The sequence below is a fragment of the Pseudorca crassidens genome, chromosome X (genome assembly GCF_039906515.1).
Source record: "Pseudorca crassidens isolate mPseCra1 chromosome X, mPseCra1.hap1, whole genome shotgun sequence".
Taxonomy (NCBI): domain Eukaryota; kingdom Metazoa; phylum Chordata; class Mammalia; order Artiodactyla; family Delphinidae; genus Pseudorca; species Pseudorca crassidens.
The window spans coordinates 3,979,767-3,998,636 of NC_090317.1; the positions used below are offsets into that span (position 1 = coordinate 3,979,767).

Below are 18,870 nucleotides of genomic sequence, written 5' to 3' on the forward strand. Positions count from 1 at the left end.
GGAGGGGCAGCCAGGGCCCAGGCCAGGGCTCCACCTTTGCTCACGGCCTGGGAGGCGGCGTTTCTCCAGCGGCCTCCACACTGTTTGTCTGCACCTCAGCTAAAGCGCTCCCAAGGGTGAACCTTTGTTTCACAACATATTTTCAAGCAGATTTTTCTGCAAACATGTCTGTGCTCGTTCACACACACGCACTCCCACGTCCCAGAGGGTAGACCTTGCCCAGCCCCTCAGAAGCCGTCCCTTCCTCTGAACACCCCTGCATGGCCGGGTTGGAGCAGAAGAAAGGAGCAGCTTCAGGAGAGGCACCTGAGGGCGGGGGGATGGACGGGTGGCCTGCAAAGAGGCAGCCCGGCCTTTCTCCAGGTCCTCAGGGGATTCCTGGGGCTCCAGGGCCCATTTGGCGGGGTCCTCCCTGGGCCTCTTGGCTCTCCTGACTAGAAGCGCTTGTGTCCGGGCACTGCCTTCTCCCCACTCTGCAGGGGTCTTCCTCTGGCACCCCAGTACCCTCTCTTCTCTGGGACCAGAGAGGGAATCTTCCAACTGTTTCTTCACCAAATGTTCTTGCTTCTGCTCTCAGCAGAGCCCGAGCTCCAGCAGCCATGTGCACTGGACGGCACAGGGCTGACAGGAGACCCACACCCTGCTCTCAGAAGTACCACAGGCCCCGGAGGCTCAGGAACTCCCTCATTGTGTGGAGCCCACTGAGGGCCAGAGAGGGGCAGGGCAGGGGCAGAGCAGGCTCAAGGACTCAAGTCTCTCTCCCTCTCACCATCCCTCCTCACTTGTGCTCTCTTTCTCTGTCTCTCTGTCTCTGTCTCTCTCTCTCTCTCTCTCTCTCACACACACACACACACACACACACACACACACACACACACAGGGTCATGTTTATTTTATATCTAGTAACCAACACTCTCTCTCACCTTTATAGATGGAGAAGCCTTGACAGACACTTGGGGCCTTGGGTAAGGTCCGTTTAGCCGCTAAAGCCAATGACAATGTAATGATCTAGGTCCTTGCCCCTGAGAAATGTGTGTTTATCCTTTGGTCCTAGGGAAAGAGAAGCAGCTCTTCTGAAGGCCTCCTGCAGCCCAGTACATTCGCCCTGAGGCCAGGCCCCAAGCAGTGACACTCCTGCCCTCTTAGGTCAAGTCCCACTGCCCTACCCAGCAATCTGTCCTGTACGAGGTGAATGTTAAAGGGCTGTGGACACAGGGGAGAAGGGTTCAAAGGCCCTCTGTGTGGCCTCCCATCCAGCCTCCAGAGCCGAGTCGGGGCTGGTCCCCGACCAGTCTGTAGGAGGCAGGCTGAGCCCTAGACCCTAGATGGGTTCAGGAGACCCCATCCTAGACCCAACCCTGTCTCAGTCTTGCTAGATGACCCCGGGGCCATGTTTCCCCTCTCTGGGACTCAATTTCCTCCCGAACAAATGGAAAAGTTTCTGTTCCTGTTCAGGAGATTCCTCTGATTGAGTTCCTGTAACACCCGACCAGGACAAGCTACTGCTGCAGAACCGCTTCCCCATAAGCTGTCGCTGGTGGGAGCAGCACAGGAAGGACCTTGCCAAACCCTGCCCATAAGGAGGCCCCCGACTGGTCTGGCGACAGGGAGGGAGGAAGGGGCTGGGAAGAGAGAACCAAGGTCATTGTCTAGACGGGCTGTCCCCACATGAGTCCCGGATGCAAGGAGCTCAGCCACCAGTGTTTGCTGCTATCACTGAACTTTTATTGAGAACATTCTCTGCACAGAGTCCTGCGCACAACATTGAAGAAAACGGAGAAGACACAGCCCAGCCCCTGCCGAGGATGGAACAGAAGGGACGCTGAGGGCCCGGAGGCAAGGTCTAGCTCTAAGATGGTCACCATGGAGCCCTGACAGGCAAGCAGGAATTACCTGCCACTGGTGTTACTGTGGGGACAGGAAGCCACCCTCCTCGCCCTCCAAAGGGGCTGCGTGTCAGCGCATTCAGACCTTTGGAATTCCACACTTCCTCCACCTTCCAGCAGCTAGGGCTTCTCTCAGGCAGAGTTGGGAAATGGCTGCTGAGAGCTGAAAGGAGGATGGGCAGGGGTGGCCGAGGGAGAGAAGAGAAGAAGGGGAGGAGGGAAGGGCTCCAGTTGCACAGCGGGTCGGCACGAAGCACCACTGTGCCTCCACAGCCAGAGGTTGGCGATGCGGGTAGCCAACAGCATGGCGAAGAACACGGCTTCCCTGTGGCGCCAGGTGGCACCCTGGTCCTCCACGGCGCGCAGACCGGTGATCACGTGCAGCTGCAGAGAGACCGGGGCCAGCTGGTGAGCAAGTCTCTTCTGGGGAGGCCCACAGCACACCAGTGGGGGGAAGAGTAGGACGTTAGCACAGGGAGGGCCTCTGCTGCCCTTCGGGAGGCCAAAGTGTCTCTGGGCAAGAAGAAAGCAGAGCATCTGAGACCAGGGGCTTGGGGTGGGCCCAGAGGGACCCGGGGGCGGGGCTGTCTCTGTTTTCAGGCCCGGCCGCCTCGCCCCGACCTTGGTGTCCTTCCCGTTGTCCGGAAGAAGCCAGCCCGTCCCAGCTGTGCCGGGGGGAGCCGGGAAAGGTGTGGGGAGAGCAGCCCCAGAGGGAGGGCCCCAGGATGGGGTGACACGCAGGGGCCAGAGAGGGCCACCAGGGAAGATGTCCCTCCATGCCCACACCCATGCCTGCTGGGGTCTCTTCCTGAGGAGACCTGGACTTGGCGTGAATGCAGGCGACCCCTCGCTCAGACCTCTTGGCCTGCTCTTTCTGCATAGACTTCTCTTATCCTCTGCCATCCCCTCTACCTCCTCCTTTTCTCCTCCCCTTCTCCCTTCCCGCATCTCAGGGAGAGAGACAGGGTTGAGGCCGGGCATCAAAATCAGACACGAGCCAAGACGGCTGCGAGGAAGGGGAGGCGAGCCCGACTTCACCTCCAGTGCTAGACGGTAAGATGATTGGAGAGGCTGCGCACCCTCCAGGTGGGTGGCCCCAGCCACCCCAAGACACCATGATTCTGCCTCCACCCTCCAAGTGGGTCCTGGACACTCGCCTGTCTTCTCATGACCTCCATCTCCAGTCCATTTAGTTCTTCCAGGCCAATCTCAGCGACCATATCTGCCTACGGGTTGCTGGGAGGGAAGAAAAGACAGAGACTCAGAGCTTCTAGTGGTCCCAGGCCGGGCCTGCCAGGATGCACAGGAGGGCCATGAAGGCAGGTGGGTAAGGTGGCGACAGTGTCCAGCTTCTCTGGACAGTGAGCCTGTCGGCCTGCAGTCCTTCCTTTCCCGGGTAGCTGTCCTCTGCCAGCACTGTGACATGCAGACATCAGCTGAGTCTGAGCAAGCACTGAAGGGGAGAGGAAAACCTCACTTTCAGAGCCAAGGGAATTGAGGCCTAGCGAGGTGACCACAGTTCCCAGGGGCACACAGGAAGCGCCGGAGCTCAGGAGAGAACCCTGGCTACTGGGAAACCAGGGTGAGCCCAGTCATCCCCTCAGCCTTTGTTTTGATCCATCTGCTAATGACTCCTGGGACTGGGGGGAGTGGTCTCTGGCCCAGAGCTCTGGGGTCAGAGGGGTCTCATGCCTTGAAGAGCCAGTGTGGGCCAGAGAAGCAGAATATGCCAGACCTGCCTGGGTTCAAGTCTCAGCTCTAGGATTCCAGTGCAGGAGGAACTATTTCACCAGCTGCTTGTTTAACACACACTCACCACATGCCAGGGACCATCCTCTAAGCACTTGCCAATACCAAGTCATTAAATCGTCATCATGAGCCTTCGAAAGGGGTATCACTATCACTTCATTTTGAAAGAGGAAAACTGAGACGCAGAGGGCAAATAACTTGCCCAAGTCACACAGCTGTTAAGTAGCAGAGCAGTCATTGAACCCAGGACGTTTCACTCCAGAGGTTGTGCTCTCAACCATGACACTATCATGCCTCTCCTTTTTGACACTGCTTCCACCTAAGACTCCATTAAAGTGACAGCAAAGACAGGAAAATAGTATAAACCCGTAAGAAACAAGATAACGGGAGAGGCAATGAAGAATGAAAGCGCTCAACAAGATTGTGGAATTCAGAAAGTGTCGATAAAGAAACCCAGCAAAGCAGGCCTCTGCTTGGCTCGTGGCTCTTGGAAGCAAATGGGGAGCAGCTGAGCAGGGAGCTCCCTTCCCGGCAGCCCTCCGAGAGGACCCAGACCAGGAGTCTGCAGGGCCGCTAGGGTGGAGGAGGACTGAGGTGGAAAATAGGGGCACTAACTGAAGGTCTGGACATGGAACAGTCACCCACTGCTCTCATCCCATCTGGTAGGCAGCCGGGCACTTACCCTCAAGCCCAAACCTGAACTAAGTGAGTGGGAAAGCGGAGGTGATGGTGCCTCAAAGTAGGACCCTCTGAATCGCAGTGCTTAAGGATACCGGGCAGGACAGCCAAAGCAGAACCTGCCATCTGACAGGCCTCACCCAGACTCAGCGTTCTGGGCTGCCTCTTCTATTTGCCTCATTCTTAGAAGGAAATAGACAACTAAGGCTTACCTGTCACCTGAGAAAGACCTGCAGCCCTCCTCTGTTCCTTAGAAAATGTTAAAGTGCAAGGTGGAACATCTTCTGTCTAAAGGATTCCAAAGGATTTTCATAAGAACTTTGCCACCATGCTCCATTTGTTGTGGTAGGACAACATTTCTTTTTCTCAAAAGTGCACACAGATTTTTTTTGTGTGTGATTTTTTTTGTGTGTGTGAACAGTAGTACTTCAGAGCCATAGTATTTTATTTTCTTCTTCCCCCTCCTCTTCTTCTCCTCCTCTTCTTCTCCTCCTCTTCTCCTCCTCCTCCTCCCCCTCCCCCCTCCCCCTCGTCCTCCTCCTCCTCCTCCTCCTCCTCCTTCTCCTTCTCCTCCTCCTTCTTCTTCTTCTTCTTCTTCCTAAGATACCTCAAAAATAGCATTAAAAGGACAGTGTATGTTAACAAGACTCCAGGACTATAATGGGGAATTAGATGGAGAGTTTTCTCCTAGAACAATTTCCACACTATCCCCTTGATTTTCCTATATCTTGGGATCAGAAGGAGAAAAAGCTTTTTGAGAGAGTTGAAGGCAAAATAAGGATCAGTGACTGGGGTGTGCTGTTTGTTTGTTTGAGATAACATATTTTAACACATCAATATCATAAGAATTAATTTAACAACATCTGTAAGCTCAATGATAACTTATGATCACCCATCAGATGACAGGTCTAACTGTCCAAAAAGGGTTGCCTTTTTACTCTTTTGATTTTAATGTTAGAAACCCTCTATTTAGAATTATATACACTGTAAAACATCGGATTTTTATTTACATTTGATGGAGATTAGGAAAATCTATGAACTGCAGCAAGTCCCAGCTTCCCTCTGTTAATTATTTCCAAAACTGTTATTTTTATCTTCATGCACTTTTTAAGGCACATTACATTTTTTCCCCCAATGAACAGAACAGTATTATGAATTTTTTGTTCTTTCAGGTTGTGGTTCTCTCAGAGGCAGTAAGAGTTCCATTAACTTTTTTACTCAAAAATAAATATTGAGTAAATAAGTAGAATTGAGAAATTTAACTCTAAATGTCTAAATTTAATTTCCAAATGCAATATAAGGACTCTAGTTTTTAAAGGTGTACTCCCCTGGTCCTAAGAGGTAACGTTAATTAATCCAGAAGTTAATTAAATCCCCCTATAGCACCTCCGCCTCCCGCATCAGTGTCAGGGCATGAACCTGACCTGCTGGAGCATCTTGATTTGAGTTCAGCCTTAGGACACATGAATCCTGTTCAATAGTTCTGGCTTATTTTCATTCCCAGGAGGTCTGTGACCTGGGAGCTCTCTTTCTCTTTATTCATTGGGGATGGAATAATATCAGCATTTATTGTAACATTCCCTAGAACAGTCAGGTCTCCCTCCTCTCAGGTGGGGTTGCCTTTCCCCAGTAACCTTTGCAACAGTATAACAACCATGTTTCTGCAACTTGCCCTCATCCAAGGTGAATGTAGTTAACAGAATCAGCCACAGAACTACCAGACTCAAGTAGTTTCCTAGAACAGTCAGGTCTCCCTCCTCCCCAAGATGGCTGCCTTTCCACAGTATTTTATGCAACAACGTGGCCACCATTTTCTCTAGAACATTCCTTCAGATGGTGAGTGTAGCTTAAAAGATTCATTACAGAACAATGGAAGTCAGGTGATTTTCTGGAACATCAGTTCTCCCTCCTTTCCAACCCAGTTGCCTTTCGCCGGTAACCTTTCCAACAGTATAGCCACCATGTTTCTACAACTTTCCCTCACCCAAATCAAACGTAGCTGAAAGGATTGGCTACAGAAGGACGGAACTCAGGGACTCATGTGATTCTCTAGAACAGTCAGGTCTTCCTCTTCTCCAAAATGGCTGCCTTTTCCCAGTATCCTTTGCAACAGTATAGCCACCATTTTTTCTAGAACATTCCCTCACTCAAATTGAATGTAGCTTAAAGGATTGGCCACAATATACTCAGATTCAATTGACTGGATTTCCTAATAACCAGGGAGCATATGAATTTCACTTGCCTTACCCTTGTCCCAGCCCTAAGATATAAATATAGATATATTTATATGTATATCTATATTTACATATTTATATATAGTTATATATAATTATTTTTATATATTTTATGTAGAAATACATAATTATCTATAGAAATAGATAGATATAAAATATATATAGAGAGAAAATATACATATATAGATGTACATATATAAACATAAATATATTTATTCATTTATTAATAAAAGAAAGTGTCATTTCACACACTCTGGACTTTTGTACAGTAAAGTATATATGTACTCCCGAAGCTATGTGTGCTTCAGGCATTCTGGGCTCTAGGTTGAACTGCCAGCCAAATAAATAATGGCCCTGACCTCTTGCTGGACCTTGCTGTCCTCGTTTGCCTGCCTAGTACACAGGAGCTTCATCCTTCCCCCAAAGTCAACATCTGGCCCTGCTCGACCTACTACCTTCAGACTAGAGCTGGTACTCCCAAACCCAACCCAGCCACCAAGTTTCAAGGGCCCCATACAGTACCACTTTCTTGGACCAGGTTGCAGGCATATTCCAAACTGCAGCAGAGCCAGCAGCCTTTAGATCCAATTTCTGTTGCTTCTGAGAAACACCCAGGGACTGGGAACCCTGCCCCTTCATTTCTAGGGTGAAGAACAGAGGACCCAGGAACAACCATAGAGGCTATACCAAGGCTTCATGGGCACAGAACACACCAGAAAAAGGATAGGATCTCCCAACTTCTTAGGAATCACTCAACACCCATTCACTGATGTCTACCAGCTCATCCCAGGTCTCAGTTTCTTCGTCTATTCAAAATGTAGCAAGTATTTACTGAGTGTCAATATCTGAACTAGGTTATTAAAAAGCCAGCAATGGCCAAGAGACAAGATGGCAGGAATCAAGAAACTGACCATCTGTGTGTGTAGAGAGAACGGGGGAGGGGCAGAAAATAGTCCACCAGTGTAGGTTCAGATCAAGACGTACATGCTCCCAAAATGATAAAAACAGGATAACAGAAGGAAGGGATTACTTCTAGAAAAGTCAGAAACAATATTGAGGCAGAGACCTGAAAAAGAGTCCAGCCATGGAAAATCTGGGGAAAGAGCATTCCAGGCAGAGGGAATACATTGCACAAAGGCTGTGAAGAAGAAACACTCTTGGGGTGTTATAAGGACAGGCATAAAGGCACAGTGGAGTGGGTCAGCAGGAAGTATATTGAGGAGATGACCTTGTTTGGATCTTGTAGATCATCGCAAGGAGTTTGGATTTTACTCTAAAGGGCAGAAGAAGGCTTTGGAGGGTTAGGAGAGAGAGTTGAGTTGATTGCTCTCGTAAATTGAGCTTTCTGAATGTTTTGCAATAGACACACTGGTGGCTTGGATGTGGGGCGGGGGGATGTTGGTCACAACCTCCTCCCTCACAGGTTACAAAATGCTCACATCATCAATCCCTTTCCCCCCAACTTGCCTGTCACTCAAACCACAAATATATGTGTAGGCACACCAAGGCACAGACACACACATGTATCACACATACATGCAAACACACATGCATGCATATATGAGTGTCTGCCTAGCCACACCCACACGTTTTCCAACACACATGCACAGGTGCAGACACCCAAGGAAAGGGACATTACAGGGGATCCTCACCTGCTGGGATCACGTGCTCTTAGCTATGCCCTTGGCTTGCAGGAACCAGCTCTTCAGCCATGGACATTTCTATGTCTTCTTTGATGTTAGGGGGTCCTCCTGCCATCATAACCAGTTGTCCACTTGTAAGCTGTGGCCAAGAATGCACAGGGAGCAAGGCACAGAGGAGACACTTGGCAAATCAGCTCTTTGAGGGGTAGGCACTCAAGGAAGATACACCTGGACATGGGGGTGGAGCCAGACTCCCTCTATGGGCTTAAGCCTTGGACCCAGCACCTTCTGTTCCTGCTGTATCTTGCTGGCTGGGTTCGAGGCCTTCTCCCCTGCTACTCTGTAAGCAACTTAGGAGAAGTGACAAGACTCGGAACCTTTGCCTGTGAGAACTGCCCTGGCTCTCGGGTCATCTGATTTGACCCCACTGGGGGGCAAGTAGGCTCCACCCGGCATCATTTCTAGATAGGGGCAGACTAGCACAGGACTCCAGAGTCAGTCAGTGGCCAAAGCAGGGTTAGATCCCATCATGGCTTCTGCAAGGCCAGCTCTGGCTAATAATCCAGGCCACAGCACCCTTAAGAAAACTCCTTCTGCAGAGCATCCCCTGCCTTCCCCAATCCAGAGTTCCCAGACAGGGGACATGGCTTTTCGATGCCCTGGGTCAGCTTGGACAAGAGCCATGAGAACCAAAGGAGGGACGGGCAGGAGAAGAAGGACCTGCCTACGGCCAGCGAAGCCCCAAGTGTCCCCAGCCCTGCCCCCCCGGTCTAAGTTCAAATTCTCCCTCAGTTTCCCTACTGATGAAACCTCTGTGAGGGTCAGGCTTATGTGTCCACTTGGCTAGCCTAGGGCCCCCAGTTATTCCATGTTGTTATCAAGGTGTTTTTATCAAGGCATTTTGTAGCTGTTGTTAATATCTACGATTGGTGGACTTTAAGTAAAGGACATTATGAATCCTTGATAATGTGGGTAGGCCTCTTCCAATCAGTTGAAGGCATTAAGAGCAAAGACCGAGGTTTCCCAGAGAAGAAATTCTGCTCAAGACTGCAGCATCAACCCCTCCCCAAGATTCCAACCTGCTGAACTGCCCTGCAAATTTGGCCTTGCTAGCCCCACAGTGGCATGAGCCAATTTCTTAAAATAAATTTATGTACATACACATACATCCTATTGGTTCCATTTCTCTGGAGAACCCCGACTCATACAAGCACCAAAGGTGAACCCTCAGCTCTTGGGAACAGCCCCAGAGCCCCTGGGGAAGAGGAGGTTATTTGCAAAAGAAAGCAAGCACAGCTGGGACCAGGTGGGAGGGAGAGGAGGAAAGGGGGGAGGGGAAGAGGAAGGGAGGAAGGAAAGGGGCAAAGGAGAGGAAGGGGAGGGGCCGGGCTCGCTTAGAGAGGGTGGCAAGATGTGGGCTGCCCGACCCCCTCCCTGGCCCCACCTGTCCAGCTCTGGGAACAAGCTGTCCGGAGCAGAGCTGACAAAGGCCCTGCCTGCATTCCTGAGGACCCTGGGAGAAGCCCTGTCCAGCTCCAGGAGAGCAGCTGCAATGAAATCCGAGCTTTCTGGAGGGCCACCTCAGGAGCAGAGAAGTGTGCTCTGTGGGACTCGGGAGCCTGGGAAGCAGGAGCCGCGCGTCTCTGGCAGGCCAGGGTTGCCAGATTGAACAGATAAAAATCTAGGATGCCAACTGAATTTCAATTTCAAATAAACAAATAATTTTTTAGTGTAAGTATGCAGTATTTGGGACTTACATACACTAAAAATTTATCCATGGTTTATCCGACATTCACATTTAACTGGGTACCCTGTATTTTAGCTGGCAACCCTATGCCCTGCCCATCCTCCACATGAGTTCAAGACTTGACCTTGGGCAAGTCTTTGGACCTCAGTCTCCCCATTGGACGATGGATGGAACTTACGGTCCCTTCCCTACAGGGTGGCTGATTGTGAGAGCAGTCAAGTCAGCTGGATAGGTATGGGCATGACCTTGCACTATTGACCTCAGATCAGATTCCCCTCTGACTACCAACTGGCCTTGACCAGTGTGGGGCTTCCTGGGCCCTGGGTCACCGGGTCCAGGTGTATGCAGAAGAACTGACCCCTGATGGCAAAGGACCCCACCACCTAAAGCCAAGCAGAGAGGGTGGGGAGACTTCCTTCCCAATCCCTAGGGCCCCCAGTGCCACCCAGAAACCCTGGTATTTCACCACCTTAGCCTGTCTGCCTCTCTTGAATTGGGTACCAAGGATGGCTGGGCTGTGGGAGACTAAATTTGCTGTGTGACTTTGAACTTGTCCCTTACCATGTCTCTCTAGCATGCTGAACTTTTCTCTCCAACAGCATAATTTCCTTCTGAAATTGCCCCAAACCCTTACTCCAAACACTCCCCAAATCCCCCACTGTCTGGTGTGACAACCTCAGGGGCCCGAAGAGCTAGAGAAGCGTGGGTACAGAGTGATCTTGCAAGTCTTGTGGGGGCCAGGAGGATGGTCCATGGCCAAGTGTGAGTGGAGGGCTGAACAGACCTAAACCCCAGTGGAAGGATCCCAGAGAAGAGAGCCAGGGAGCCCGAGGGTCTTCCCACATGGAGGTTAGACAGATGACTCTGGGAGTGGGGAGGAGGGGTGCAGAGAACATCTGGCTTAGATGTGTGTGTGTATATGTTTGCAGTGTTTTACATAAATGAGATCATACATCTGAGGTACGTGCTGTTCTGAAACTTACTTTTTGAAGTGAACAATGTGCCTTGGGGATCTCCCTTGTCAGAACAAATCTACCTCACGTCATTTGAACACAGTGCGGTATTTTGCTGCACGGCTGCACCCCTGTTTATTCACATGCTCGTGGACATCTGGGGGGTGTCTAGAGCCTTTTGCTTTTATAAACAATGTAGTGGGGAACATTCCTGGACATGCCTCTTTGCACATGTGTCTACATGTTTTTGTGGAGCTGGTGCCTAGAGGTGGAATTGTGGGGTTCTAGAGCACGTGTGCTGACAATTTTGACCAATATTGACAATGTCCCCTCTGAAGAGGCTGCACCAAGGGGCCCTCACCAAGGGGAAGAAAGTGCTGGTTTCTTCACAGACTTGTCAATAGAAGATATTATGAAACTTTCTAAAAGGCATCATTGCGATGGGTGAAACATGATCTCTATCTCGTTGTTGTTTTAATTTATATTGCTTTAATTATGAATAAACCTGAGCATTTTTTCATATGTTTATTGATCTTCTGTATTTCTTTCCTCTGAACTGTCTGCTGGAGGGCTTCAATCTTTATTAAAATAGGAGCTGTTTTATTAACAGAAAGGGATGGGGGCGAAAGCTCTCCCTCCCCTCAAGCTAAGCGTCTCCAAAGAAAACATATCATCTTTTTTCCCTGAAGGTGATGGTGAGCTTAGAGCCTTCACTGGGGACCAAACAAACCCAGATAATTGCATGCAAGTTTGTGTTGAAATCTACAGGGCATCCAGCCCCCTCCTCCCCACAGAGCAAGTGTTCACCTCGGGCTGTTGCCTGCCTGTCTGCCTGTCTGCCCTCGTCTGTCTTGTGTCTGTCTGTCTGTCTGCCTGCCTGACCACTTGCCTCCACCAATACCTTCCAACCACTGGCCTCTCCCAGCTGTTCAGATAGCCACGCACTCCTCAGACTCCTGACTGGCTTGAGGTCTCATAGCCATGTCTGCTAACTGCTCCCACTTCCCTTGCAAGCAGAAGAGGGAGGTAGAGGGAACCCAGGCCCGGGGTCAGTACACCTGGGAGTGTCTCCTACCTCTGACACTGGGGCATCTTAAGCAAATTGCTTCCTCTGCTCTGAGACTGTTTCCCATCTCACATGGAAGATTGGGCTAAAATCTTGTTTCCAATTGTTTCATGGTTTCAGGGAAGTGTGTTAGGGCTATTCCAGCCTCTCTTCACCCAGTGCAGTGCTGTTTTTTTTATCACTTTCTTATGTTGGGGTGCTATGGGAGAGGCCTTTCAAAGCTAGTGGGTGCGATGGTCTGCTGCCCCCCAGCTCTGTTCACAGCACAGTCTCAGGCAGCTAGTCTCAAGCCCCAGTAAGTGAGCCTGATTTTGGCTGCAAACCCAGATCTTCCGAGCATCTGGGAGCTTCCTCTCTACTTGCTAATGAAACTTAGGAACCTGTAAACAATTCTGCTTCCTGCTTCTGGAAGCAGCTGGTACTGAGGTCATCCCTGGAGCCCCAGGGCCCTCCCCAAGACAGAGGGGAAAGGGAAGGGGGACTCACAGAGCCTGGCAGCTGTCCTTCCATTCCTTAAAAAGACAGGAAGGACAGAAAGCAAACGTCAGGGACTATAGCTGGCCCAGGGAAAGAGGGCCACCTCATGAGCAGAGAGAAGGAAATAAGTGGCAAGGCCACCTGGGGAGCCCTTAGAACCCACCCCTCCTGGGGACAGGGCCATCAGCAGGAGGCTACAGGAAGCTCCTCGCTTTCCACATGTGGGCTTCTCTCATCCAGAGTGACCACCTTGAGTCAAGGCTGCTGGGTGCCAGGCACTGGGGCTAGGGACGAGGTCCCCGTCCTCGCGGAGCTCCTGCTCTCGAGGGCACATAGAAACAGATGGGCCAGAAGTCCATGGGTCTGTGGCGACAGTAGCACGGGGTTGTTTTGTGGCGGTCCTGCCCTTAATCCTGCCACCTTCTGCTTCCCTGGGAGTGTGGTGGGTGCTCCCTAGAGCTTTGCCTTCCCAGGGTACTCAGGTTGATAGAAAAGTCTTCCGTGCTTTGAGTGGAAATGCTGGTCACGCCTCCTGAACTCTGGTCCAGTCTGGGAGGGAGCAGCTCCAGCAGAAGTGAGTTAAAGACATTGACACAGCTCCAGATCCGGCTGACAAGCCTACTGGCAGAACCGTGCTGCTGAGATGCTCTGGGTCGCTTCAGATCAGCTACTAAAGTTTCCCCCTGTGAAGAGCAGCTGCCCGGACAAGGCAGGGGGAGCTGCAACCACCTAGTTTAGGGTGATTGTTCCTGGCTGATGGCCTGAGGGATAACTTTGGACTGCCCCACAGGTGGGGCAAGAGCAGGACCAAGAGCGAAGCATGATGACAGGAAACCTGCCCTCTGTCCCCAGACCCCACCCCACCTCGGTGTAGCAGCTGCTGCCCCCGCTGTTCCTTCTTCCTTCCTGTCTCTCCGTTGGCCCATGACTCCCTTCCACACAAAGCTGGCGGTAGATTCTGAAACCCGGAGGGCATAGGCACTTGCCTATTGGTCAGTTGTGCCTCTGGTGCAGGGAACCCTTGTCGTGGGTGGGGAAGGACCTCTCTCCTGATTCCCCAGGGATGGGGTTGGATAAGTTGAGCTTGCAGAGTCCTCGGCTTTGCCTGCCAGGTGATTCCTCATAGAGCACTGCATCTGCTTTCAATTGTCTCCATAACCAATGACTGAAATGTGACGTGTATGTAAAATTCAAGAGAGTCGGGGGCCAAAGGAAAATGTCCAACAATAACGAAGAGGTGGAAAAAGTTGCTGTAAAGGTGCATATGCTGAGCGGCTCAAAAACACACGCAGCCGCAGCGCCTCTGATCTGGGGGAAGACACAGAGAGGAGAGCCCTGCGTGAGTGAGAAACAGTCCCGGTAAACTAACGACAAGCTCTCCCATCCACGAAGCCGACCCTCTTCCCAGTATCCCCCATTTTACAGATCGACCATTTGGAGCCCATGGAGAGCCGGGATGTGAGCCAGTTCACTTAGCCAGTTCAGTGGCGGGGCTTAGATGCAAACCCATGTCTTCAGACTGGCCACCCAGGGTCTTTGTGGGAACAGGAGGAGGTCTGAGGGAGGAAATGGCTCAAGGGAGTTCCAGCAAACATCCTCTAGCCCCTGACCCACTCTGCCCTGCCCTTCACTCTTGGAAGACGGGGCCAGCAGTCTGGCTGCTCTCGGCCACCCCTCCCATCATGGCTTCTCATTTACTGGCTGTGTGGCCCTAGGCAATGTGACTTGCTGATCCCACCTGAAAACGATGGGGAAGGGGCCATGGAATGTGAGGCACTCAGCTCCTAGCAGAGTTTGAGCTTGAAGCTGGAGCTGTGGGATTTGCACACTGTTCTCAAGACCATCCTGCTTGTTCGTATCAAAGGATGAACTGTCCACTGCTGGCAGAGCTGGTGGCCCTCGAGCTTGGGCCCCGGCTTCAGTTCTGTCAGTGACCTATCTCTGCATCCTCCTGGGCCTTCGGCTACTCCCCTCACGAGGGTGACTCTCTTCAGCCCAGAAACATTGCCACATCTTTCTCAGCTCTAGGATAGCAGTTCCATGAGGGCAGAGACCTTGTGGGCTTCGCTCACCTCTCTCTGTCGCCCCTGCACTTAGTGCACTGCCTGACTCGTGGTAGGAACTCATCAACTGTTGAACAAAAATGACCTGAATGGTAAACTAACAAACAAACATAAAAAATCCCAACTGTCCTCCCATGGTGTTCGTCTCCCTCATGCCACTGTCCTCCCATGGGGTTTGGTCTCACTCATGCTAATGTCCTTTCTCAACTCCTGGAAAGTGTTGCCCCCACCACAGACTCTGTCTCCACTCTCTTACCTCCCAGATATTCCTCTCCTCATTCGAGTCTGGCTTACTACTCAACTGAAAGTGCCCCAGGCCAAGGTCACCAATGACCTCCTAGCATCTCGATCCAATGGACCCACCTCACTCATCTTACTTGATTTCCTGGATGTATTTCATATCATTGTCTCGTCTCTTCTGCTAGAAACCCTCTCCTCCCCCGCTTTCCAGCACTCTATACTCCAGTGGGTTCCCCCTGCCTGTCTGTCATCTCTCGTGGCCCATTGGGCCCAGACTTCATTTAGCATCTTTGTGGTAACACAAATGACTCTGCTATCTGATGCTTCACCCTAGTCCTCCCTCTTTAGTCCCCCTCAGACACGCTCCACACCACATACTCAACATCCTCCCCGCAGCCTACTCTTCCTCCAGGGGAAGTGAACCTATTCTACCTTCGTGGAGAATGGTCCCACCATCTAACCCACTGTCTGAGCCCCCAAAGCTGAGAGTCATGTGGGACTCCTCCCAATCCCCTCCCAACCCAGTCAGTGACTATGCATGGTTCTGTTCCTTCTGCGATGGTTAATCTTTTGTGTCAACTTGACTGGACTACAGGGTGCCCCGATATTTAGCTAAACATGATTTCTAGATGTGTCTGTGATGGTGCTCTGGGTGATATCAACATCTGAATTGGTGAACTGAGTAATGCACATGGCCTTCCCCAATGTAAGTGGGCATCATACAATCCATTAAGGGCTATGAATAGAACCAAAGGCAGAAGAAGGGGAAATTTGCTTCCTCTGCCCCTCTCTCTGACTACTTCAGCTGGTACATTGATCTTCCCCTGCCTTTGAACTGGAACTCACACCACTGGCTTTCCTGGGACTCCAGCTAGCAGAGGGCATATTGTGGGACTTCCCAGGCTCCATAATTGCAATTGCCTGAGGCGATTCCTTACAATACATCCATCTCTTTCTATATCTATCTCTATATCTATATACAGATAGATATCTATAGAGATATATATTTATATCTCTATATCTATCAATATATCTCATATGAGTTCTGTGTCTGGAGAACCCTCATACAACCTCTTAAACATGTAATTCAGTGTTTGAAGAAACATCTTCTCCGTGGTTTACTTCTGTCCGTCTCCTCTCTCACCAACCTAGCCAATCCCATCACCATCTCTTGCCTGGATGACTGCCATAGCCTCCTACCTTATCTCTTTGATCATGTTGAGCCCATTCTCCATACAGCAGGCAGAGAGATTGTTGCCAGTATAATAGGCGTGGTCATGGCCTCTTGCTCCCACTATCATTAAAGACTACAATACTGAGTGTGGCTTGGGGAGCCCTACATGGACTGACTTCCCTCTACCTTTTGCAGTCTCATCTGGCACAAGTCTTTCCCCTTCTGCTACCCTGGCTTCTCCTGTTGCCTTAAAAACATGATGGCCTTGCTGGCCTCCAGGTCTCTTCACATGTTCTCCCTCTGCCTGGTTTAATTGTCTTCTATTCTTTTTGCCTGACTGATTCCTACTCATCCTTCAAGCTTTAGGTTGGATATGGCTTCTTCAGGAAGGCTTTCTCTGGCAGCCCCCGGCTCCCACCTAGCAGAAAGTTCCACACGCTCTGTGGCTATGGCTTGCCTCATGCCTCCCCGACCAAGCTAGGCCCAGAGCTCCAAACAGGTAGGGCCCTTCCGGAGCCCCATGGCCTGGGTGGAAGCAGGGACACCCCCAGGTTGGGGGACACAGTGCTCTGCCAGCACCCCTCCCTCTATGCCCGGTCAGCCCCAGGACTCTGGGATGCTGGCATCAACCAGCCCACCCACTGTGCTTCTGTGATTAAGTGTAACCAGCCTGATATGAACGTTACCCAGCCTCTATAGCCTCTATTTTTATAGCACATAAAGCCCGGTGAAACTGAATCCATTACACAGTTTGAGCTCTTCAGAGAAATTGTTGAAAGCCACTGTTACTGGAGCTGCTAGGCTTGTGATTCATGAAAACAACATGTTTTGTCTATTAAAAAAATTTGAGAGGGCACAAATATTTTGTCTATGCTTCAGGCTTTGGGTTCTCCCATCACTCTCCACAGAGAGACCCTGGGAAAACCATTCTGAAGCCCACTTCGCCTCTCCCAACCCCACCTGCCCTGTGGGGGCCTTCAGCAGCTGTCCCAGGCCCATCCATCTGTGGCAAGTAAGAATCTGCTCTGGGGCACGGTTTGAGAATGGCAAGGTGCCCCTGTCTGTGTCGGCATCTCAGAGAAGTCATGATGTCCACCCCCAAGCTTTTCCAGAGTGTGTATGATGTGCTCAGGGTTGGGAGAAGGGGCAACAAAGACTCCCCCTGCCATGAATAGAGTGTCCCCCCTCCACAAGTCCATATGTTGAAATACTGACCTCCAGTACCTCAGAATGCGATTATATAGAGAGGTAGGGTCTTCAAAGAGGTAATTAAGGTTAATGAGGTCAATAGGGTGGTCCCTGATCCAATATGACTGGTATCCTTATAAGAAGAGGAGATTAAGACACAGACATGTACACGGGGAAGACCCCATGAAAACACAGGGAGAAGACGGCCACCTACAAGCCAAGGAGAGAGGCCTCAGGAGAAACCAACCCTTGATCTCAGACTTCCAGCCTCTAGAAATGGGAAACAATACACTTCTGTCATTTAAACCATCCAGTCTGCAGGCCTTTGTGCTGAGTTCTGGGGAAGAAGTGGTGAGAAAAAAAAAAGTTATACATGGTCTCTGCCCTTGTGGAATTAACAGTTGGGCAGGAAGCGGCGGGGGGTGTGCTGGGAGGATGAGCAGTCAACAAGAAAACAGAAGCAAAGTGATCTCCAAAGGAGACCAGCCATGCCATATGAGTGGCCTGCGCTGGGACAATCTGGACAGACTGGGGTTCACATGATGAGGCCGGCAATTCTTCCCTGGGAGGCCTTGGTCGAATGGCGTGCCTTTCGGGCCTTGCTTCCCTCAGATGTCACGGGTTTATTGGGAGGATCATCTCAGTTAATGCATCTACAGGGCCTGGCGTACACTAAGTGCTCAATAAATTCTGGCTTTGATCATTTCCAAGCACAGCTCGTGGCTCCTCTCCACTGCCCTTCAGTCCCTTCATTCTGTGAGATCTCAAGCCAACTGCTGTAAGGGTGTGGCCATGGTACAGGATGGGGTCTGGGGGAAGGGTGAAAAGAGGGGTCCCACCTTCCCAAGACCTCATGTATTAGCTCCCTTGCATGGACTAGGCTGGAACCCTAAGCGGCTGCCTAGAGTGCTAGTTTCTAACAAAAAGAGCCTAAAGTTCAAAACCTATGTTCATAACATGATCCCATCTGTGTGCGCTGGAGTCTGCCTGAAGAGTCTTCATTTGACTTTCCAGCATCTCCAGAAGCTTGGCATCACTCAATAAGCCAGCTCGGGATAAGAATAGAACCTAAGGCCTCTGGCTGTCATTCTTGGCATTGAGCCTCCACGTTCAATCCTTGAAAGAGGCCCTGAATTTCACTGCCATTGTCTCATCACTGCCATGACTTTTCCTATTAAAGGGTGGATTACTTTCATTACTGGGGATGGGCACAACTTTCACCAACAACTTCCCATGGCCATACCTCACTCCACCGCAACAGCTGGGAGTGCTCGGGGCTAAGACCACACTTCCTCCAAGGGGAGGCTAAGGCATCATCGCCCTCTGGACAGTCTTGTACTCCTGCCATCCTCAGAATTCAGGAAGCTGAGCCAGGGCAAAACTTGAGTATTATGTCCCCCCTATGTAGGGCACAGAGAAATTTCTCCTTTCCACCCCTCCCCCAGCGCTGAAAGCAAGCAGGACATCTTTTCTAGTAAAGGACACCTCTATTAGTAACCAGGGGTCAGGTGACAGGGAACTTGTTAACATGATTTGTGACAGACCTTACTAACCTCATCCCAGCGGGATGGGTCAGCAGATCATCTTACACGTATGGGTCAAACTTTAGGAACCAGGACTTCTCTGCTTCCTGCTTCTAAACTGGTTTGGGCTGTTTCCTTATCTACAGCCTGACTTTCGGAAAAACAAGTTTGGCCCACAACCATCCATGCCCCATGGAAGTTTGAGAGTCAGCAGGGATCCAAGATGGGTGAGGACAGAACACAAATGAA

The 18,870-nt window shown here is 50.8% G+C and overlaps 1 protein-coding gene across 1 annotated transcript; it reads right to left on the reverse strand.

Annotated features, from left to right (window-relative positions):
* Nucleotides 1–2,018: 2,018 nt before the first annotated feature.
* FATE1 (fetal and adult testis expressed 1) lies at nucleotides 2,019–8,305 on the reverse strand. The gene is given in 4 exon segments (XM_067723967.1): nucleotides 2,019–2,270; nucleotides 3,044–3,112; nucleotides 7,070–7,188; nucleotides 8,200–8,305. Coding segments are annotated over 4 exon segments (546 nt in total).
* Nucleotides 8,306–18,870: the final 10,565 nt, after the last annotated feature.